A 25,636-nucleotide genomic window follows, 5' to 3' on the forward strand; every position below is an offset into this window, starting at 1 on the left:
TTGTTTTGCTCTTTGACATGTTCGGGGGCACGATAAGATTATATAGATCTACCCTTTATTTTGACGTGACTACGACATGGCTGGTCTACCGGCCTACGGTGTTGAAAGAGTATATTGGCTCTTCAAGCAAACTTTCTTGAAACCTATTTTTCTTTTGACAAAGTTTCGGGGATGCCATTTGGACTTTAGTCATTGACATTGACAAAATACTGTTAACAAGGTCTGCGATTGGCTTACGTTTCTATTTCCGTTTTGTAAACCAATCAGCGATGCCATTACGGACACGACATGAAAGAGAAACGTCATCGGATACCTCTCAGTTTCCCGCCGAAATCTGTGGCTTGCACCGGAACCCCGCGAATATTGGATACACATTATCACATGGGTTTTGGGTGCGAGAGAAACGCGAAACAAAACAACAATAAGTTAAGTGACGTGAAGTGACCTTTTTTCAAAATAAAAAACGCTTAAAGGGACGCGTGAAGGTTGGTTTTTTTGCGTCCTATTTTTTTTCAGTGCGTATTTTTGTATATGGGACGCCGTAAACGCAAACACTGAATGTTACACTACTTCTAACATATTCTTGGAACTTGCGTGTATACATAATGTGTGTACCTGAAGGTGCATTTTGATTGGATATTACATTTCTGCAAGTGAAATCAGTTTTCCATAGGTAAGATATATAGATGTTACAACCCCACGGAGAGTCCGGGTTAGAATAAATTCTCAGCAACCTATGCTGGTCGATAGTTAACCAAACGTGCGGGTGGGTGGTTCGGTTACGTGGTCGTTTGAGTGTCATCGTACCCCGACAGCTTGAATCGTTGTTCATGATATCAATCACTACATTATTTACAGACCACCGTCATATAGCTGCAATATATACTTAATATGATTTTTTCTCAATAAGAACCGAATTCTTCTCTGCCGACATGTTGAGATCAAACAGACATGACGTTCCTGAGATGTCCATCGAGAAAGTTATGTTTTATGTTTTTATGTAATAATTATTAGTCGAGGGATATTTGCTGATACATGTACATGTTAATCTTGGAATAAATAGGTAATACAAACTTTCGATCTTTTGAAACTATTCTTAGCGGGGCACGGGTGGCCCAGTCGTCCCAGGCGTCCCTTTGGCACGCAAGAAACCTATGATTGTGGGTTCGAATCCCGGTTCGCCCCGATTATGTTTTTAGGTTTGTCGCCATACCCATGCTTGTGGATTTCACCGAAGTGGTAAACGTCTGAGACCTGCCCTTCTGGCTTTCATCCCACATTAAGCTGACACGCCGCCATATAACTGGAATACTGTTAATAGAGGTGTTAAACCCAACTCATTCACTTAAACTACATGTATTCTTAGCAAAATGAATGAATGTATTGCAGATAGAATCAACGTACACATGTATGGCAATGTAGTTAAAGATCATTTTTAAAGGATTATGCAAGGTACTCCTTTTTTTTTATTAAAACGGTACACAGTAACAGATTCACGTGACAATATGTCCCTCACATTGTTAAGATATCAGGACAATCCATACGTCAAAATTGACATGCGCAGAAAGGCAACGCCTTCGACCAACTCAGGTGATCAGAAAATATTTCCGGGATAACTGTTGTGGTCGTGGTTCGTGGTCGCAGGGCAAGCAGAGGCTACAAGAACTAAACCTGTGTACAAACTCTACCCAAATAAAAGCTGTCTGGGAAAAAAAACCAAAACCCCACAAAAAAACAACTGTTGTGGCTAATAATACTAACTGGACGCCACTTCAACAGTTGCACCGGTTGCAGCGTATTGTAGCAAATATCTAAGGCGCTGCAGAGTTGCACCCCTTAGAGGTGCAAGCATCCGATGATCATTTGGTCGAATCCAAGAATCATTCCTGATCATGATACCCGTGCTCGAGGGATTCATCAAAGTGTTAAACGTGTAAGACCTGCATCACTCTTGATTTTCCTCAAACATCAAATAGACCCTAGTTCTTGTTGGTTGTTTAACGCTACACTTAGCAATCCAGGGATCGATATTGTGAGCAAATATCCACTCCGTCAGGGTACGATGACACGCTGTCAACCAAGCCACCGAGCCGGACCTCCCGGTCCGCCTCTTACGACTAGCACAGATTGCTTGGAACCTATTCTTACCCGGAATTCGCACGTGTGTAAAGCCACGTCAACCAGTTGCAATTATGTAGATGCCTTTCTGTCCCATGGAATAACACGGACCTCCCAAGGTCTCAGTATTTTAAAAACTTTCACAAGGTTTTATGACAGGCATGTTGAGGACTTTTGCAAATTTGACGAATCGGTCACCAAAATGATGTCCTATGCCATTCCCTATTTTGACTTGTACCTTCTGTTCACGTTTTCTCAGGAGAACAGTTGACTCTCCTTGCATGTGTTTGTGACAGGTGCCACCGATGGGGCATCACACGCTCACTTGTGAACACCCTGTGACATCACTATTTGACAGTGATTCATAAACACATGTTCATGATATAGTCTTATTTAGGTACGCCCACGACGTCCGTCTATATTTAGTAGCAGGGATATATGAATACCTCGGAGTTTATGACCCGTTAGCCAAAGGCGTTAAACGTGTACTTTTCAAATTTCACCGAGAAGCTAGACCCTTACTAATTCGATGAAAGTGTACATGCACCTGATAACATGGGCATACGGTGTTCGTTGACATGTTTATTACCTTTGCTTCGCTACCCACTCGTACTTGTCACGAGTCATTTGCTTCGTTAATGTATACGGCATGGAGGCTTTGTATCCTCGTGTAGTTGTTGTTAGGTAAACAGCATGTTGCCCCTATGTGGGAAAAAGGCAAAAACAAGGACATCGTCCCAGTTGTTGCGATAGGGAGGTAGTGCAATGTTTGAAATGGACTCAAACTAGCGACGTTATTTTCGAGGAGTGGAGTTATAATTCTATTTCTTATCTTTTCCCCAATTCAATTTTCCGGCAAACAATATTTAACAGGTGACCCACAAATCAGCGTCTATGTTAAGATAATGACTGTTGTGATTCAGTTAGAAATCTAAATCTAAATCTAAATTCATTCCAAGCCATAATAAAAACTGGTTTGAAACAATAGAGGATATTTGACTTTGGAACCGACCATTTTGATATTCTAGGGGTTGGGAGACCTGGGATGTTATCGAAGATAATAAATTGTCCCACAATGCTTTAAAAAAGTAATTATGAATAAGACTGTTGAAAAAATAACGCCATTAAAATACATCGTTGTTAGATGCTGTTAAAAAATATATACTTAATCTCATAATCATAAAGAAAAAAATACCCAGTCTGGTCACTTCGGTTCTCCCTCGTTGTATTGCTTACGGGGTGGTGGGGTAGTCTTGTGGTTAAAGCGTTGGCTCGTCACGCCGAAGACCCGGGTTCCATTCCCGACATGGGTACAATGTGTGAAGCCCATTTCTGGTGTCCCCCGCCGTGACATTGCTGTAATATTGCTGAAAGCGGCGTAAAACCATACTCACTTGTATTGCTTACATGATATGGCACTCGTGTTTCACCAAACTGGTAAACGTCAAAGGCCTGCTTCACGTCGGGATTTCCTCCCATTTTGAATCAAATTGAAATTTTGTTCAAAGCGGCATTGGATCAAATTGTAAGACAAATCTATGAATGTGCTACAATCTGATTAAATAGGATTTTAAGTTTCATCATGATATATCAGAACAACTTGGATTTGGTTCAACACGTTTTTCACATTCTGCTAACCAAGCGAGTTCAGTCCCATTTTATAACCACTCGGGTCCATTCGGCTTATTCCGCTACGGACTTAAATGACTTGTGAGATTGACGCGAGAGCATTCAGTTATTTGTTAAACGGCTGATGTATGACGATGTATCACATGGCGTTGATTTCTAAATGTATCGACTGAGTCACCACATGATACCAGTATAAGCCGGAGGCTAACAGCTTGGTGATAGCATTATGTGCATAACCTGTACTTAATGATAGATCACTTCATTCATGGGCGGTATCCCTTGAAGTATTTTTTGTGAATTGTTTGTGAGGACGTTTCAGGGTATTCTTGCTACGTAATTCCTTAGTAATCAGTGCATGAAAGGTCCCTACAAACGATAAAGAAGACGTCACCACTAAAGATGTAATGTCTTCGTGTTTTTCTTTATAGGCCTATCAAAGACTTTGGTACTTTCCTGGTGGAATTTTGGCCATATGTGATACCGTTATACGCTTACCATCTCAGCGCCACTGCTGGTGGACAAGGGTGTCTCACACCTTGATATAAGCATGGAACTGGACAATACTTAATATGCACACCAACCTGGAAACTACAGACTCATTACCCTGCATCGCTGTCAATACAGCCTTTTCACATCTATTTAAAATATCCTCAAATAACACTTAAATGTTATCTGAATTTGATTTACTTAGACCCAAGTACGTATACTGTAATGAATGACAATGAAAGATTACAATAAGTACAACCAAAGTAATTACCTGTAGCAGCAAAAGAATTATAAATAAGTTTATTCTGAAACGGTATCTTTTATTGCACCGTGACTTACCTTTAGTATACTATTTCACATGGTATTCTAAAACTGTAAGTTTTCCTTTTGTAAGCCCTGTGAAGATCTGGGTTAGACTTGATCTCCAGCAACCTATGCTTGTGGTAAGGGGCGACGGAATCGGGTGATCAGGCTCGCTGACCCAGTTGATGCATGTCATCGTATTCAAATGGCGTAGATTAATACTCGTGACTGGATTCATTGTCTGGTCCAGACTCGATTATATACAGGCCGCCGTCACATAGCTGGGACATTGCTGAGTGCGGAGTTAGATACGAACAAACATGTAAAGCATGTGATTTTCAATGTGTAAACACTGGAAAGAAACAGCACAAGAACAGTATGGAAACAATAATGATAGGAAGAACTCAATATCATAATATGTCTACAGTAAACTACGGTTATAACGAACTCAAAGGGACCATTAATTTTAGTTCGTTATAACCGTAATTCGTTATAAGCATATATACAGCATAACAACAGCATATAGTCGGGACTAAAAAGTTAGTTCGTTATATCCGTTAATTCGTTATAAGCGTGTTCGTTTACTGTATATTATTTGTGAACTTCAATTTTATTATGCAATTTTTGTACTAATCTTACAATATGGTTCCGATGTATGGTGGTGTGAAAATAGTTCCAGGACTGAATAGTATTATGTCCATGCCACTTTTCTAAGAATTCCCAGCCTCAACAAAAATTATAAAGTACGTACCCATTGTATATAGAAAGTACGTGCCCATTGTATATAGAAAGTACGTACCCATTGTATAAAGAAAGAAACAGGTGGAAACCTTGAAAATGGATCAATATTTCTACATTAGTTAGCGCAGTTGTCACAATTAACACACATGGATATCCTCTAGTGCTTATTTACCAGTTACCTTGACAACGCTAAGAATTAGGATGAAAGTGTGTTTGTAACGAGAACCTGACGAGATCCCTAATGAATACGCACGCTGTGGTCAATGTGGTGATAATTAGGAGGCTGAAACGTGATCTTCTGCTGCTAGGCTTACTGAGATTACCCTTTTGTCATAGAGACAATGTACACAACAACAACAACAACAACATGGACACCAATGAAACTGACAAACACCTTATGAAGAGCTACAAGGTTATCAGAAGTAATACATGTATACATCATGTACATGGCATTATAAAAAACGCTAAATACCTGCACTTACAAAAGTGTTTTATTTAAATTTAAATTTAGTTGTTCCCACTTAGCCGACAGACCCAACTGCTGACAGCTTATGCTATATATGATTTAAATAAACTGAGCTACACATCTATTTACTCATTTCTTTTCGATCAACCAAAGATAATTGGTTAGGTAAAATCCGTAAAGTGAGTGAGTGAGTGAGTTGGGTTTAACGCCGCTTTTAACATTATTCCAGTTATATCACGGCGTCCGTAAAACAAAAAATGGTTCCATTGAGACCTGAGGGGTACAACGATGTCCATCATGCATCGACGGATTCTGGGATGTTCTTGCGCAGCGACAAGTTAACGGTATATGGAGACCGTAGACTGTCACGAAAGTCACAAGGGAAGTTCACGGACATCAAACATCATACATCTTTAACAGGGGCATGTATAAGTAGACCCAATATTTCGGGATTTCCTTTCCCATATGTAAACAATACAACAACACAAATTATGTTGAAAGTCAGACATTATTATGCTTAAAAAGGACAGGGGTCGCAATTGCCCCCTTGAAATAAAGTATACGTATTTTCGTTTTTCTGGAGAATAATTTATGCTGGTTATTTGGTTGTGTAATCAATGTGTGTGGAATTCCAGCTTGATTTTATTATCAAGAAGGTCCGCGGTTCTACCGCCGTTTGTGGGTCGTTCTGAGAATAAACTGAACTAAACTGGACTCTGCGGAAACCAGTTTTCCAAAAGATATGCTATAGTGCAAACCATTTCAATACTTTTACTTAAATAGTGCAAACCATTTCAATACTTTTATTTAACATTTCATTTATCTAAATACCTAACTGTTTCAATATGTTTCCAAGTGCACCGAAATTCTATGCCCTTTGTCTGTTTAATATATTCAGCAAACATTCCTAACGTCGCCGGATCTTACGTCTATACATACACGTGGGACAATGACCTTGCCACACGTTACGTAATACCTCGCTCTACAAAACCCGACTGACATGGTCAGTCAGGGAGTCAGTCAGAGAGACAGCCTGGAGACAGCCAGAAGATCGACTCGTGTGAGTGACAGAACGGTTCTCCCACCCGGGAACATTGGCCACTAGGTCCCGGTGTGCGTTCTGTCACGTTATTATCAACATGTACCTTTTCGACTCATTTCAACCATCAACAATAAATATGGCTGCTGTCGTCTAAACTTCATCCCTGAGTTTTGTCCTCCGTCATCACCCTGAGCTACCAACCGAGGGCCGAAATCTACGCCCTTGGACAGATAGTTAGACCGGGTTCTTGTATCTCCCAATATGCAAAACGACTTATAGCGTTACACCTGGACGTATTCCCATTTCGGTACCAACCTTATCTTAGAATATCTCAGTGAAGGACCGTATCCAACCATATTAAGTTAATTGGCAGTGTGACAGCCATAGAGAAACTACACCGCAACAATCAATCTACCGGGACCAGTTTTACGCATACCACGCTCATCCATGAAGTAAGCTTTCAATGGGTTATCTAAAATGAAGCAGTCTCCAATTACAGTAAACTACGGTTATAACGAACTCAAAGGGACCACCTATTTTAGTTCGTAATAACCGTAGTTCGTTGTGAGCATATATAAGAAGAGTTGTTAAATTGAGGTAGTTATACAATGGGAACGCCAGGACCACAAACGTGGCTTGGATTTTTAATATGTAAATCCAGAAACGGGTATAGAAATTACCAAAAGCCTGGAACAGTTTTGTTAATGTTAAAGGTATCTTAAGGGCTAGTAGAATTTTCAAACATTTTGAGGGTTTATTCTGTTTGTTATCACTATTTGGGCTAGTAGACTTTCTTGGTTAACTGCCATCCTTGATAGAGCGACCGCTTTCCGTCTATAGGGTATGTACACAATTGTAACAGTAACTAAGGAAACGACTTCTACTATCACCGGCATGCTGTGGTGACTGTGTTTTAGAAATCAACGCCAAGCTTATCTATCAGTCAATAAACATTATCCGTCGTTTTAACACACGGTTCAACGCCAAGCTTATCTCATGAGAACGACACCGAAGACCCGTTTTAACACACGGTTCAACGCCAAGCTTATCTCATGAGAACGACACCGAAGACCCGGTTTCAATTCCCGACATGGGTACAATGTGTGAAGCCCATTTCTGATGTCCCCCGCCGTGATATTGCTGGAATATTGCTAAAAGCGGCGTAAAACCATACTCACTCACTCACTCACTCATGAGCACGAAGTAGTATTAAATAATCCGCGGAAAAAGCAGAATTAACCCGAGTGATATACTGAGAATAAAAAAATAATCGAAAACTTGTCGTTATCTTAAACATTTACAGCTCGGATACAGATTCTAATGAGTTGAAAGCTTACGCGCCTGTGCACTCATTTAGGAATTGATTTTAACTTGTTTTTGTTTTGTTTATTGCGTTTTTGGAGGTATAAACTTGAGTGAGCGAATGACTATGGTTTTACGCCAAGTTTAGCAATATTCTAGCAATATCATGCCGGGGAACACCAGAAATGGGTTTCACACATTGTACCTTTGTAGGGAATCGGCGCAAGCGCTTTAACCACCTGGCTATCCAACCGATCCGTATAAACTTAAATACCGGTGTGCATACCTTTAAATCAACTACCGGGGAGGAGAAACTTGTAAATTAAGTTTTATCTGAATTAAAGACGATGCGATAAGTTGGAACGTTATCAGAAAACATTCACCAAAACACACTCTGGGCACACATTGAAGTCACTTTTTGCAGGATGCAATGAATTTCATGCAGTCATGAAAAATGGTAAAAACAGGATTTGGGGGACTGAAAAAAATGTTGGTGCATAATTGTTGCATAAATACTGGCCTGGGGCGGAGCAAGGATGCAACAGCAAAAAGAACATCAGAGAAATGCCGAGACTCACGCAAGAGGAACGTGACAGAGCTCTTGGTATGGCCGATATTGGGGCCTCTCAGCGGCAGATTGCAAAAACCTTTAACTGCAGTCAAACCAGTATCAGCATCTTGATGAGCCGTTATCAGCAAACAGGCCAGACACATGGCCGTCCAAGATTGGGAAGACCAAGGGTCACAACGCCAGATGATGACCCCTACATCCGGACAACCCACCTGTAGAACCGATATGTGACGGCGACATGTGTGGCATGTCTTATTACATGACAAGACTTTAAGAGCACCTTTGAGTGGACTCTGTTTGACTCGTGTGAATGTATTATATTTTTTGGGACCCCATGTCTCTTTCGTTCGGCCTTATGGCAAGTGCACTATCGGTATGGCATTGCATTTTTATACGGACCTCGAAAAATGATACCTTTCATTAAAATAATCATCATGTAGTTTACACCTGTCTTTGTTTCTTTTTATGGAGCTAATGGACAAGGTGATACGTTTCTTATATTATAATTTGCAAATTGTGTAGGATTATTTTCTCAGTAACATGAGCTGAGCAGCGTAAACGTTGGTTGGTTGGTTGTTGTTTAACGCCGCACTAAGCAATATTTCAGCTATATGACGGCGATCTGTAAATAATCTAGTCTGGACCAGACAATCCATCGATCCACGCAATTGGAATCGATGGCATGCATCAACCAAATCAGCGAGCCTGACCACCCGATTCCCTAAACATTTGATGTCAAATATGAGAACTTACAATTAAATCTTAAAAAAACTATCTACATTTGTAAAAATATTACTCTCTGTACTAAAGTAAACAACTGTTGCCATTTGATCACATTGTATTTGTGTTTATCATATAATGGGTAGGTTTCTCGGCAGGTTAAAGCCAACGGATAAAAACGTCATATGCGGACAGAGATGCAAATATCAAAGGTCAAGTAGGACTACTTTCACTGTTTATAAACAAACATGGCGTCGCCCTCGTCATTCGGCGATCGAGTCAGAAGTAACCATCGGGAATCTGGATAAACTACAGGGATAATTGCTATCATTATCAAAAGAACAGTCTAATATACTGTGACGTAACTAAGGCATTTTATAAGTTTTGGCAACTTTGGAGATATAAATTTTGAAACAATTTTGCGAGGGCACGAGGCCTAGCCAAGCGGGATCAGTAGCCATATCTGTGCTTGTAGACCTCTGCGGCTTAAAACCTTCTCCACAAATTAAAATAGTTGGATTGGGCCGAATCCTGTTTGAATTGTTACCTTTGTTTCGTTTTGTCGCTGTGTGTACATCTGACTACACTTCTTAACGTAATGACCGGACAAACCGACTGTCAACAACGTCTTACCGTGGCCATGACGTCTCATAGACTTGGGTTAGAGTAGCTTCCCTTTGACAAAGGGCAGTTACTCTGGCGGATAGACCCATGGATTGCCGCGAAAGGCAATTAAAAACAACTGATGTTTTGCGTCGCTTCGCCACTGTATAAGAAACACATTTCAGTTGGAACTATATTGGCTACTGTCACTGTCCGACTGCCACATCACTGACCATGTGACGTAATAAATATTAATGCGCGCATTCCAGGAAAACTCGCAATGTTTCGGTAATGTTTGTGAGAGAGGGAAAGCGATTTTGAAGCACAGAATTAAAGAATGACATTATATGATAAAGAGGTAACACGCTTGTGTGTTTTGGGATGGTAAATATCCTGTATTAGGAATTAACACTATGTATTTAGCTCGCCTAGGCTCGCTAAATACAATGTTTATTCCTAAAGCAGGATATTTACCATCCCCAAACACACTCGCGTGATAACCTCTATATATGTATATATGTTTGTTGCTCATATACCACCGGCAGGTGGTTTGAGTTAATAAAGAAATTGAAATTGTTAGTCGTCTCTGACAACAAGCATTGTCGCATTTTACGGCAAGTATGGGTTGCTGAAGACCTATTTTACCCCGGATCTTCACTGATCAGCTTAAACGATTTTAACTGATCTCATATTCCTGATTTACGGCAAGCATTGGTTGCTGAAGACCTATTATACCCCGGATCTTCACTGATCAGCTTAAACGATTTTAACTGATCTCATGTTCCTGAAATTCCCCAAAGAACAGGTACTGATTAATGATGTGGAAGTGGTTATGTTTGATGATGACGATGATGTTTGTTTTTTTTTCAGTGGAAATGATGGGATTCTCAACCGAGGAAGCCATGTTGAACTTTTTCTCCTTCAACTCCCAAAACCTGACATGCGCAGTGCAGTTCAACGTTGCTGCTGACGACACGTCTCTACCGCAAAAGTTGACGTATGCCGTTAGGCCCCGGATTCTGTCGGAGGACGACAGATGGCGGACACGACAAACCTTCCCATTCTTCCAGACAAACTCTCCCCGAAGTCCCACAACTCCAGGTTAGTACTGCTCTGTTTGTTTGGTATAGTTCCAGCAATATTACGGCGTCCTGGAAACGATCGAGTCTTGTTCAGACTATCCAGTGATTGCAAGTGATGATCGACGTCCCACGCCCCCTGTGTACGTTGCCGTCGATGGTTGGCAATCAGCCACGTCACAGATTTTAGTCGGCTATAGAATGGGTACAGGGGACCAAGTCTAGAAACAGGGTCCGCTTGGCATGCAGTCAGAGCATTAGGCTACGGTACGTGTTATACACTTGCCCCGTTGGAAATCTTAGAAGTTCAAGTTTATTTAACAATAAACTTGCTGAATGGCACTACTTTGCGTCACATTGAGAGATGCAAGTAAGACGTCACCTGAAATCGTGTTTTAAGCAGAATTGTGTTTTGAAAACGTCAAACAGAAAAAAAATTAAGTGAGTAAATATGTATTGAAAAATCAAAGAAAATTGCCAATACCCATAGTGAATGATTTTATGTGAGTTAATACTCGATGGCTCAGGGTTCACTCCAGGAACTTTCTGACATGTGAAAATTTCAAATATTCCAGTGGTACACCCAAACTTGCCCAAACAGCACAATGTTAAAATGACCCATTGTATTTGAAAATGTGGGCCTTTTTCAAATTAAGGGGCTGTTTGACTCAGGAATTACAGATATAGTTTACATGTATGTTCACAGATTATAAAGGGTCCGGCTTTCTGTGGGTACAGCGTGTCGTGAATGAAGCCATCATCAAAACCCATAACTCAAGCGCCTCCAGCACTATAGATGGCCTTGACATTCGCCTAATGCGCATGCCCTACCCGCCATACATCGTGGACCCCATGATTCAAGTCTTGCAGACCCAGCTACCGATATTCCTCTTGCTGAGCTTCATCCTCTGCACAATTCAAACAACCAAAGGCATTGTCTACGAAAAAGAGAAAAAACTGAAGGTAGGTATTTTGCTTTCAGATTACAGTAAACTACGGTTATAGCGAACTCAAAGGGACCACAAATTCTAGTTCGTTATAACCGTAATTTGTTATAAGCATATATACAGCATATATACAGCAAATGGCAGGGACCTCAAAACCAGTTCGTTATATCCGCCAGTTCGTTATAAGCGTGTTAGTTATAACCGTAGTTTACTGTATTTGTAAGTGACATCACACAAAAACACGCTTCCAAAGATCATTAGGGTCGGATGACATGGCCTAGGTCGTATTAGCGCAAAGATCGATTTATGGAACGGAGCCCAGGAATTTTGGCCCCGTTCCACAAAGCGATCTTAGCGCTACGATTGTCGTAAGTCAGTGTTAAAGAATGGGAGTCACGATCAACGTAGCGCTAAGATCACTTTGTGGAACGGGGCCCTGCACCGCAGACATGCTACACTTGTAGTAAGAGACATTGGGTCCCGGTGGTTTTCAGTGTGTACTGGGTGACTCGATGCTATCGTTCGCCGACTTCTATTATCGTTACTCACAGCGTCAATTACTAATTACGTAATCTAGGCTTAATTATTTACTGGCCTCATCTGTATTGCTGGAATGTTGCGGACTCCTATCGCTCACGGCCTGTTGATGACGTCATGACGTGTTGGCGTATATGTCGGAGATGTATCGATAGAGTTGACCATTATCATGGTGAGAAATTAAAATATCGCGAAGAGTAATGATTTTGACGTCATCACTGAATGAATGTTGTTTGACACCGGATGTGGCTAACTGTACTAGCGTGAAACAACGCTCATTCACTCATGCTAAAAGCGTCATAAAAGCCTACCCACTCACTCAGTCTCTAACCGTATATGTACCCTTGATTAGGTCTCGGTGACTTCATTGATTGCAAGTCGTCCTACCCCTATTTCATGGTACAATGCTCGAAATATTAATCACTTGTTTGTCTGGTCCAGATTCGATTATTTAGAGGCCGCCATCCTATGGTTCTCAGAAGCAAACACTCCTTTCTTTTGTCATCAGGAGTCCATGAAGTTGATGGGCTTGAGCGCTGCTGCACATTGGATGTCTTGGTTTCTGACGGTCTTCATCTACATCGTGTTGGTGATGGCGGTGTACACGTTGCTGTGTGGCGTTAGCATCAGTGCGAATGGTCCGGTGTTAGCCCAAAGTGACCCCTCTCTGCTCTTCGTGTTTCTCCTCTGCTACGGCATGTCGGTCGTCTCATTCTGCTTCATGATCAGCGTGTTCGCGAAGAAAGGTGAGAAGCGGGCATAACTCTCATGTTCAAACTAGGACGATTTGATATCCCCGAACATCCTGGTTAGAACTGACATTCAACAACCCATGCTTGCCGTAAAAGGCGACTAGGCTTGTCGTAAGAGGCGACTAACGGGTTCGGGTGGTTAGGCTCGCTGACTTGGTTGACGCATGTTATCGTATCCCAAATGCGTATCTCGATGCTCATGATGTCAATCACTGGATTGTCTGGTCCAGACTATTTATTTACAGGCCGCCGTCATATATAGCTGAAATATTGCTGAGTGCGGCCTTAAACAACACGAAAACTAACAAAGGACGATTTGAAATGTAAGGTCTGAAGATAAATCATAATTACAGATGATTTTGTTGAAATATTTTTTATCATACAACACACTCTTGGTCAGAGGGAATGAGACATTTTTTTTCATCATTCATATTCAAAGTGGAACATGGTTACATTTTTTATGGTTTTATTCTCTGGGCGGTACAGATTTTTATTGATGGTTAATGTTTTTTGATTGATGAACAGAAAACCAAGATATATTATACATTGACATATTTGGGATATTTGGGATATTCTTTTTGTATTTAAAAATATTTATTAATAACGGTTAATATGCACTACCTAACGTAAAAAATATTGACGGTATATCTATAGTTTACACTCCCCTTCAAAAGTAAAGTCATCCGATCATATCTATGACACTCATTATGTCTGACGACATCGATCGGGAGACACCATAAAGTCTGCCGACAGACCTCTCACACACAGATATAAATCTTAAAACTTTCCCGCCACCTTGGTTGTTGCCAACGTCACCTTTCCAAACCAACATGGCGAAAGAGAATATTTCTGAATGTGTTTGGAGAAGAAGACCTGTTTTTGCAGCTCTAATTTAGTATTCTCATTAAGACAAAAATTCACGTGACGTAAAAAATCATTTTGAATAATTTACATGCAGACAAGTTATGAAATACTGACAAACGGTTGACCAAAGTTTATAACTCCTTCTGGGCACCTAGTTGTCGGCCTTGACTAGAGCCGGTCTTTATTCCTCGCCGACAGTTGATACGAGGTGAAATTAAAGTCATAAAGGGCGACACACGGGGCAGATGGAAGCTGAGCAATAGAAGTGCCTCGTGTGTCATTGGGTGGGACATATGATTGTAATACGAGTTGGTTAACTATGTTTCTGTTTGTTGTGTAACGCCGCACTCAGCAATATTCTACCCCGGATCTTCATGGGTATTACCGACCAGTACCCCGACGTAGTGGAACATTCCTCGTTGTATCGGTAACTGGTTTGTCTATTTCAGACTCAATTATATCGGGGCCGCTGCCCCATTGCTGAGATATTGCTGCATGCGGCGTTAAATAACAACGAACAAGCAAACTTGACACATTGCTTTTGAAAGAATATGCAAGCATGTTGAACAAGTTCAACGGAATATGTTTTCAGCCAACGTGGGTGCAGCCATAGCAGGAATCCTCTTCTTCTTCACCTACTTCCCCTACTTCTTCCTCCAATCTCGCTATGAAACTATGTCTCGGCCTGAGAAGCTGAGTGCCTCCATCCTCCTCAATATGGCCATGGCGTACGGGGCGAACGTCATCGCCTTGTACGAAGGGACTGGTGAGTCGTGGCCTCGTATTCTTGTATCTGTGTGAGAGAGATAGAGAGAGAGATTATAGCGGTTTTGATACTTCTTGTGTGACATCAAACTACCAGAGCCCACTTGCACAAAGCGATCTTTATGCTACGACTATTCTAAGCCTATGTTAAAGAATGGGAGTTACGATCATCTTAGCGCTAAGCTCGCTTTGTGCAAGTGGGCCCTTGATTGTGATCGCAGTATTATCCTGCTCAACCTGCAGTATCTCAATGGATGTGTACATTTTTTTTATATCTGGATGCCACCCCTCGAGAACATTTGTTGGCGTGGACCCACTGCTCACTGACATATTATTGTGCTTCGTGACAAAGTCAAAGTTCGGGATCCTCTTTGGGAGCCCTTCCAACGTCGAAATACATACCTCTGCACAGCGAATTGAGGCACCTCGGACGACTGTGTCACCTCAACCAGCTTATCTGTATTTATTGTTTAGTCCTCTAGAAATACCACGCGGTATCTTCAGTGAAGAAACTATCAACTGTTGAAACATTACACGCGTGTGATGCCCGTCCACACTACGCTGGATGGTAGAGGGGCAAATTCCGCACATTACAAGAAGCCAATCTCATTCAAATCAGTTCTCGTAACCGCTAAACAAAGATCTGACGGGTCACGTCAGAACAACCTTTCATCCGACCCATCAGAGCATCGCTTACCAGATCGTTTCAATGGGATAACTATTTCAAACAGAAGAGACATTCCGTGGCCCCTGCCAGAATTTTCTTTTGTTCACTTTTAAAAATTTGGATCAATTTTTCAAAACGTGGACTAGAATGGAAGTCATCAGTTTGAAACTAGTGCCGAGAAACTCGGGACAGCTGCTTTCTGATTGACTAATATCGATTTCTTGTTAGTCGTTTCATTGGTCGGTCAAAGTTCGCGATTGGTCGTTCTGATGTGACCCGTAGTTGAATGTCTTTAGATCTTTGTTTAGCGGTGGCGAGAACTAAGATCTGATTTTAATGAGATCGACAAGACGCCAGTCGACTGGTTCCGGGATGTCACGAGTGGAAACCTACACTCATGTAACACCTTCCACCCCAACGCAAGGAGCAGCCTGACATTTCATCTACTGTTTGCAATTTATACTTTTTGTCCATAAAAAAATCATTATCCACGTATGATCACAGAATGTAGTGGTTATTTTAAGAATTGATATCAATATGGCTTGCGGTTTTGGGCATAGAGTAAAACCCGTTGTGCACACTGCGCAAATCCGCTTGGCTTCACAAACTGTTTATTTAATTATTTACACACAAAAACTATATTTACACACAAAAACTGAAGGCTACGGTGCCAAAACAGTAACACCGTTCAACGACATAATGCTTTACAAGCGAAGTAGGTAGTCAGCTGATGTGCCTGGCCTAATGTCTTTAGGTTTTGAGAAATTTAACCGAAAACGTATCAATTTGTTAGCTAATCAAAAGCCATGGAATTTATTTTCAATTTGTTAATAGTGAAGAGCTTGCCTGAGTCTATAGTTACCACAGTGATATTCCTCAACTTATTTTCAACCGGATATTTGGACATTGGGATGTAAGAGGTCCCCATACATCCATGTTTGTTAGAGGCGCCAAATTGTCTCAAATGAGAGTATGCCATCAACATATCGGAATTTACCTGTAGAAAATTTAAAAAAAGAAAAACATCCCCCTCACTTGTCACGTATATCCTATTTTGTTTCAGGTGCGGGAGCTCAGTGGAACAATTTCACCAGCCCAGCCACAGTTGATGACAACTATTCCCTCCTGGACGCAATGCTCATGTTGCTAGGCGACACCCTCATTCATCTGGTCATCACGTGGTACGTGGACAATGTCCGGCCAGGCGAGTTTGGCGTACCCAAACCGTGGTACTTTCCTTTCACCGTAAGTGAACCATCTCATTACACGTATTGCCGGACAGACAAACCAGTGGTTGATAGCATGAGTGATTGTTCGTGTCGTCAGCTTGGCCATATATTGTAATCACCAGTGCAAACCCCTTGGGATTATTCAGGTTACAACAGTCTGTCAGTATCTCATGTGAATTTTTAAGAAACTGTTTGAAAGTACGTGTATACATTCTTCAAGTGTTAAAGTTTTGGTTACGTGGGTATTTCCCAAGAATCAAACTTGTTGGCTTCATCTTCGGAACACTGCTGAAACACAAATGATGCTGCTGTAACAATCAAATAAACTGCCGGGGGGGGGGGGGGGAGGAGTGTACACTTGAAAATTCACTCTTCATTCTGCCCATTACCGTGCTCCGTCAGATTGCGACCCGGAGACGTCCTGTGCACGTCACCTGTTGTGAGATAGTCATTGTTATGACGCATGTAATATCGCCTATGATACCCGTATCAAATACATCACCATCGAATAACTGTTTCCTATTTGTTTCATGATATAGTTGTTTTGCTGTCTGTTTAGACCACCATATAAGACAATCTTTGCTATATTTTATCATTATAATGACTAGTGGACGAAAACTGTTAGTTGGAGTTGCTGTTTTTAAATTTTATTTTTCATATATGGACATTTTGTTAGTGATAATGAGTTAACAGCTGATTACGATAAGGACCAGGGCCTCAATTACACTGAAAACACGATTCTTTAATCAGGAACTGGGTTAATATGGACATAACATACAGTGGGGACGCTACAGTCCACATTAGCGAGGTTTCATTGTACAAAGAATGTCATAACGAAACGCTGTAATCCCGCTAAACATAATATGCCATTTTATAAAACATATCTTCCGGGACTTATTCCATTGGCATATAAGGCAAATAGTGATGAATGTTTTCGGAATGGATCACTGAAAATCGCCAAAAACATTGTTTCAAACATGCTTGATCACTTGTAATATTTGTTATGTATCTCTTCAGTATCACCTTGAGTCCTTTATATAAAGGTGGCAGATGAAACAGATCATAAAACGTCTGGTCACAGGATGGGCACTTTTATAGTTGATAATAAATGCGTCTGCCAGCTGACAAGATAACTTAGGCAACACATTGTCTATTTTTCGTTTTCGCCCCTACTGAAAAGCAGCCGGTCCAAGAAATAAAGAAACATAAGAATATTTATTTTTGTTTTGTAATATAGACCATCTTATCCAATATAAAATGTAATATACAAATTCCATGTCTACATGACTATCAGCGATTCAAGAAGGAAGCTGCAGTTTTAACTCCACGGCAGAATGACTTTCATATAAATAAATAAATGATTGACATAGCTATTTACTCTCTTTTTTTTCGACCGATCCGTGAAACATGAAACTAGCAAAGTGTGGCCTTATCTCTGTGTTACACAAGGGTTGCTAGCGTCTTTCATAACACAAACCGCACCTCCCCACGTGAACGACAACGAATCATCGAGACATAAGGTCACACTGATAAGGCCCTTCTCCTCTCACCCGACATAGGATTTATCACTGTGTCAAGGAACGTTTGGTCCATTGACCTACTTTAACTCACAGAGGTCAATGAATCGTTATTTATCACAACTCACGTGGCATGCTACGTATAGTTATATATCACTAGTGTCAAATCACTGTTTTGTCACATGCTCATTTCATTCACGTTTCGCACTGTCATGCAATGCACATGCCATGAGCACTTTGAACGATCCATTTTGATTCATAGTTTTGCTTTTGCATTTTTCTAGTTTTGGCGATCACAAAATGTAAGAAAGTTATTATGTTTGTTTGAACGTGTTGGTTTCTTCTTGTCTGTGTGTGTTTAGAAATAGTTGTAAATAACAATAGTTCTTCAAAATATTTGATTACACACTTAAAGTTAACATATTTTACTGACTCATATAAGTCTCAAGACACCGCAGCAAGTCTACATGCAATAATATATTAGTGAGTGAATAACAGGTAAAGAAATAATATGTGTATCAAAGTTCATATTTGTAATTTCCCGTTGAATTATATAGTGATTACTAATATTACTCCCAGCTGCATGGATATGGATGTAGTTATTATATGTAAGTTTCTCCAAGCATTGCTTCGTGCTGATTGGCGAGTTCTTGCAACTGGTTTTATTGTTCACAACGTGGCCTCTATCGAGGTAACGATATATCAACGCATTGATGAAATATTTGATGAAAATGACATCTTCTGTTGTTCACAAGATCCGGGGTAGAATTGGTCTTCAGCAACCCATGCTTGCCTTAAAAGGCGACTATGCTTTTCGTAAGAGGCGACTAACGGGACTGCGTGGTCAGGCTCGCTGACTTGGTTGATGAATGTCATATCTCAATTGTGTGGATCGTACTCATGATGTCACTCACTGGATTGTCTGGTCCAGACTTGATTATTCACTCACGGTCATATAGCTGGAAATTGCTGAGTTCAGCGTTAAAAAACAAACAAAACAAAAACAAATTTTATAGCACAACTAGGACTGATAGGTACATTAGGAACATAGATACCCACATCTAGTGACTGTGCCCGTTGCTTCAGGTCTTCAGCAACCCATGCTTGCCGTAAAAGGTGACTATGCTTGTCGTAAGAGGCGACTAACTGGACCGCGTGGTCAGGCTCGCTGACTTGGTTGATGCATGTCATCGATCCCAATTGCGTGGATCGATGATCATGTTGTCAGTCACTGGATTGTCTGGTCCACACTTGATTATTTACAGACCGCTGTCAAAAAGCTGGAATATTGCTGAGTGCGGCGTTACACAACAAACAGAAACATAGTTAACCAACTCGTATTACAATCATATGTCCCACGCCATGACACACGAGGTAGTTCTATTGCTCAGCTTCCATCTGCCCCGTGTGTCGCCCTTTATGACTTTAATTTCACCTCGTATCAACTGTCGGCGAGGAATAAAGACCGGCTCTAGTCAAGGCCGACATCTCGGTGCCCAGGAGTTATAAACTATGTCAACCGTTTGTCAGCATTTCATAACTTGTCTACATGTAAATTATTCTAAATGATTTTTTACGTCGCGAGAATTTTTGTCTGAATGACAATACTAAAATTAAAGCTGCAAAAACAGGTCTTCTTCCCCAACACATTCAGAAATATTTTCTTTCGCCATGTTGGTTTGGAAAGGTGACGTTGGTAGCGTTTCCTTGGCAACAACCAAGATGGCAGGAAAGTTTTAAGATTTATGCCTGTGTGTGAGACAGGTCTGTCGGCAGACTTTATGGTGTCTCTCGACCGAAGTCGTCAGACATAATGAGTGTCATGGACTCAAGGCTCTAGATGTGATGCATGTCATCGTATCCCAATTGCGTACATCGATGCTGATGATGTCAGTTACAGGATTGTCTGGTCAGGACAATATTAACAGACGGCTGGAATAATTTTCAATGCTGCGTTAAAAAACAAACGAACGAAGATAGTAGTTAAGGAATCTTTTGAACCTACAAGTCTTGATGTCATGAATATCAAACTAATATCCCCCCACCAAATCTAAAACCGCACCAAAATTTGTTGTTTTTTACACATTGAACTAACATTTCCACCTCTGAAGATAATTCTTTGAAATGTCTATTAAGTTATATTAAAACAGACATGTTGTTACTGTATTAGTCAATATGAAAATTAGTTCTTTATAACACAACGGGACGCTTTCCGTGAATGAATCATAGCTCTATGGCTTCCCTGCAAACCTATAGCTATATCTCTCTGGTTGTGCTTCAAGTCGTATGTAGTTTCAGAGAATAACATTCGAGCTATGGGGAACTACCGTATTCGCCATAATTAGCGCCCCGCTCTAATAAGCGCTCACGGCGATATTTGTTATATATTGGCTAGTAAACAATCCTGATTAGCACCCCTTCCGATTGATTAATGTACACAAGACTTACAAAACAAATTCGCGTATAATACGCACTCGTGTGTTATATTCACCCATAATTATGGGCAGTTAAATCCTGGAAAAATATATCTGTCGTATATAAACATTTCAGGCTGTCAGCATAAACCACGAAATTTACCATCTTTCAACTCTGTTTTTTTCACCAAAATAATATTCCATATTTCTAATTTTTGAGGGCGTCCTGGGTGCTTATTACGTCGAATACGGTATGTATGTTCTGTCAACTGAGTGATAATTATTATTACAGAGTTGTTCGAATGTTATTCTGTATATTACCCATAGCCAAAGTGAGTTTGTATCATCCTTCTCCTTGCTCATTATCATCACTTCTTCACTGAAATGAAGTTGGCATTTTTGAATTTCAGTCGTATGTTATTGTATCGCACTTTTCTTGATCGTTTGAGGCGCCGGAATTCGCTGTACAGAGTTACGTCCCTTAGGCGTGCAAAAACCCATTGGTCGCTGGTTCGAATGCCGGTTCGCCTTTATTATGTTTTTAGGTTTGTCACAGCATTCCTGTGATCGTGGGTTTCACGAAAGTGGTAAACGTCCATTTAAACCTGCCTCACTTTCTTCCCACGCCAAGCTGACACGACGTGATATAACTGCAATACTGTTAAAATTTAAGTTGAACCAACTCATCCAATCACCCAGTGATGTTAAGGCGCCGCAATTCGCTGTGCAGTGTTATGTCCCTTGGCCTTGGGCGTAGCAGAAATATATGATCGTGGGTTTAAATCCTATTTCACCACGGTTATGTTTCTCGGTTTGTCAGCACCATACCCGTGCTCGGGGGTTTCACGAATGTGGTAAACGTCTGAGGCCTTCATCACTTTGAGCTTTCCTGCCACACAAAGCTGACACGCCGTGATATAACTAGAATGCTGTTCAAAGCTGGGAAACCGACAGTGAATTGTTTTTAACATTGACAAATCTTAGAAGAATCTCGAGATATCGTGACATGGCGTAGAGATTTTACGAGCGAGTGTTTAAACTGATCACCGCCAAGATATTGCTGGAATATTTTTAAAGGCGGCGTAAAACCATACTCACTCACTCAAGCATTTACTCTACTACAAATTTGTCTGTCGTCGATTGCCCCTGGAGCTTACAGCCGCTCTGTATTGTAAATAATAATGATACATATAATGTGCCAAGTCCACACCCTAAGGCACACATTATAAGCCCGGTTTATGGCTTAGTTTGCACCCGAATTTCATTCTCAACTCCCTGGGGAGTATACAACCCAAGGTGCCTTATGAGGCACTATAAGGATAACAATTTCTGCGAATAATTTCCACTGACATGTTTGCGTGTTTATTCTGTGTGTTGTGTATTGTCTGTTGTTGAATGTTTAGGTTGTAAGCGCTGATTTTGATAGCCCTGAATAACAGTATTCATTGACATGTTTGCGGGTTATATTATGCATAGGTTTCAATTCTGTCTTCAATCATTATTTGATCTCTGCAAAGATTGGTGCAAAAGGTCACAACTGCTTCTACTCGAAACTTAAACAATAACTATATTCATAATTCATAATTGGGGGGGGGGGGGGGGGGGGGGGGTAGCCTTGATAATGTGCTCGCTCGTCAAACCAAAAACCCGAGTTCGAATCAGTACAAAAGCGTATTGATTTTGGTGTTATTCTGCAACAAGCACCGATTAGTCTTCATAAATCAATATTGTTTATTGATGTTAAGGCTAGACGATTGGACCTATAGACTAGAACAGTCTGTATGTTGAGACTATAAAGTGTATTACCGTACAACCTCGTTTATCCGGACGTCACCTTTATCAGTGAAATCGTCAGGAATGACGATTTATGATATCTTTTACGTTATGTGAAAACACGTTAAGGTTTTCAGTAACCGTTCAGATAGGGAGGTTCCGGAGTAACGAGGGTTCGTGTCTGACTTAAGACAATAAAAGAAACAAATTAATCAACAAATACGATTAAACCATTGTGTCCAAAATGTAAGAAACGTTTCTTCAAGAAATATTTATCAAGGATTCTTTAGCTATTTCAATTTTTAAATAGACTGCCTACAGTCTGTATTCGCTACTGTGTATCCGTAATAATAGATTGTTTAACCTGCCATTTTCATTCTCTAGGGAACTTATTGGTGTGGCGCTGAGAAAGTCAAAGTTGATGCAAGTGATGTCAAGCACTCCGACGAGAGACATTTTGAGAAGGAACCGAATGGTCTCAATCCAGGTGTATGCATTAAGAATCTAAGTAAGGTGAGTCGCTCAGAACTGGAACAGCTGACCTGTGTCTTAGTTAGCTGACACGCCGTAAAATAACTGAAATACTGCTAAAAGCTACGTTAAAGGCAACTCACTCACTCAACAGTTTAGTAATAACCTCAAATGGTCTGTATTGTTACGACTATTGTAAATGCTGAACAACGGAAGTTGCATTGTTGGAGTCAGTATACTGTGTGTGAGTGGGGTATCCGTGTTAAACTGCGGCATGGTTTGTTTGTTTCTTTGTTTGTTTGTTGTTTAACGCCGCACTCAGCAATATTCCAGTTATATGACGGCGGTCTGTAAATAATCGAGTCTGGACCAGACAATCCAGTTATTGACATCTTGAGCATTGATCCACGCAATTGGGATTGCATCAACCAGGTCAGCGAGCCTGACCACCCGATCTCGTTAGTCGCCTTTTACAGCAAGCACGGGTTGCTGAAGACCTATTCTTCCCCGGACCTACACGGATCTGCGGCATGGTGGGCCAGCACTATTAAACCGGCATTTGGACGGACTGGTACAAGCAGTCACACACACGTGCATGCACGTCGCTATATAAGTGAAATATCAGGAGCGCGACGTTAAACCCCATTTCACCTCACCAAATTTTCAAATCAGTAGTATTTTACGTCCGCATCAAACTGGAACTCATGTCCGCAGTCAAGATATTTATTTTGTCATTTCGCAATTAGAAATGGGAAATGAAGCATGATATGTAAATATTGATATGATGTGCTAAAAGGTTTTCGGCTCCGGGTCTAAGAAGAAGGTAGCTGTCAATGGAATGAATCTCAACATGTACGAGGGTCAGATCTCTGTCCTCCTGGGTCATAACGGTGCTGGAAAAACTACAACCATGTCTGTCCTTACCGGTTAGTCGATTCTTCGTTTGTTTGTTTGTCGTTTAACGCCGCTCTCAGTAATATTCCAGCTATATGACGGCGGTCTGTAATTAATCGAGTCTGGACCAGACAATCCAGTGATTGACATCATGAGCATCGATCCACGCAATTGGGATACGATGACATGCATCAACCAAGTCAACGAGCCTGACCACCCGATCCCGTTGGTCGCCTTTTACGACAAGCATAGTCGCCTTTTACGGCAAGCATGGGTTGCTTAAGACCTATTCTACCCCGGATCTTCACGGGTGCATTCTCCGTATACTCTCTGATGTCTCATGTACTAAACATCGGTTTTGATTCTGCCCTGACGCGGTTAAAAACATATGGCAGTCACCCTCAGAGGGCCACACACACTAAAGTAGCTGATGTTACAGCAATGATGCAGTGATGGAGGATGTAGATGGAGGATGTATCTCAGAGGGCCTCAGAGGGCCACACCAATAAGTTCCGTAAAAAATGAAAATAGCAGGCTCAACAATCTAGTATATCGATACACAGTAGCGAATACAGACTGTAGGGAGTCTATGATGTAGATGGAGGATGTATCTGCATCAACCCACAACAGCAACACTGTTTCAGGGCATCGATTATATTTATTTTCCATGCAAGGGGTCCCTAGATTTCGTTACAACCAGTGTTCACTTCGTCAAGACCATTTAACAAAATCGTTTTGTTCTTTCCCCAAGGATTTATTCCCCCATCTGGAGGAACCGCACTCGTCAATGGCCACGACATTCGAACAGACATACAGGGTGTCCGACAGAGTCTCGGACTGTGTCCCCAGCACAACATCCTGTTTGACAGTCTCACCGTGGTGGAACACATGGAGTTCTTCGCCGATGTACGTATGACTGGACCATCCTACAGAGTTGGGGAGAGGGGAGAGGGGTGAGGGTCGGGGGTCCAATGTCAGCCTCCAGACTGAATGTTATAGTAGTAATGTTAGTAGTAAAATGTTTATAAAAGTATCACATGCACAACATGTACAATATAAAATTGATGCATATAAGACAAAAGGTGTATGGAGTGCGTCCAGCCAAACATAGGCTTATATTGCTCACTCACATCACATCCTCAACTATGTAAATAAACGCTTTGTTATGACTCTCTGTTCTGGACTGAAGTGTTTGTCATATAATGATGCCATGCATACCTTGGCATTTCTTGTAAACCAATTTATCATCACTCCATCCATTTGCAGTTGAAAGGATGTAAGAAGCACGAAGCCAAAACAGAAGTTGACCGAATTATCCACGAAGTCGGTTTGGACTTGAAGCGACACACCCAGTCCCAGCATCTGTCCGGGGGCCAGAAGAGAAAACTGTCGGTGGGGATAGCCCTCATCGGGGGGTCCAAGGTGGGACATATTCATATTAACCCGGCGTACGTGTAATTATACCAATCTGCAATATTTAACAGTGCCCAACCAAACGATCTTTCATTGTGAAGAATACTGAATATATTATCCCGGTTCAAAGGGGTTCAGTATTTTGTATAACGTCACACTAACAAATATTCCGGCTAAATTACGACGATCTGTAAATAATCGAGTCTGGACCACACAACCCAATGATTGACACCATGAGCATCGATCCGCACTGTTGTAATACGATGACGTGTATTCAACTAAGTCTGCGAGGCTTAGCTTCCGATCACTTTGTTCACCTCTTACGACGAGCAT

General features: G+C 41.1%; 1 protein-coding gene across 3 annotated transcripts in view; it reads left to right on the top strand.

Annotated features, from left to right (window-relative positions):
• Positions 1-25,636, top strand: part of LOC124135330 (phospholipid-transporting ATPase ABCA3-like) — a 56,286-nt gene that overhangs the window by 13,679 nt on the left and 16,971 nt on the right. For 2 of the 3 annotated variants that reach the window (XM_046500619.2, XM_046500611.2), the window contains exons 3-12: positions 10,852-11,082; positions 11,767-12,023; positions 13,053-13,290; positions 14,753-14,926; positions 16,656-16,837; positions 18,623-18,640; positions 22,910-23,038; positions 23,793-23,922; positions 24,642-24,796; positions 25,157-25,312. In XM_046500619.2, the coding sequence (XP_046356575.1) occupies positions 10,852-11,082; positions 11,767-12,023; positions 13,053-13,290; positions 14,753-14,926; positions 16,656-16,837; positions 18,623-18,640; positions 22,910-23,038; positions 23,793-23,922; positions 24,642-24,796; positions 25,157-25,312 (1,670 nt within the window). The remainder of the gene's footprint in view (positions 1-10,851; positions 11,083-11,766; positions 12,024-13,052; positions 13,291-14,752; positions 14,927-16,655; positions 16,838-18,622; positions 18,641-22,909; positions 23,039-23,792; positions 23,923-24,641; positions 24,797-25,156; positions 25,313-25,636) is intronic. The other variant, XM_046500628.2, reaches the window with a different exon arrangement.

The sequence above is a fragment of the Haliotis rufescens genome, unplaced genomic scaffold (genome assembly GCF_023055435.1).
Source record: "Haliotis rufescens isolate VD_foot unplaced genomic scaffold, xgHalRufe1.0.p SCAF_70, whole genome shotgun sequence".
Classification (NCBI taxonomy): Eukaryota; Metazoa; Mollusca; class Gastropoda; order Lepetellida; family Haliotidae; genus Haliotis; species Haliotis rufescens.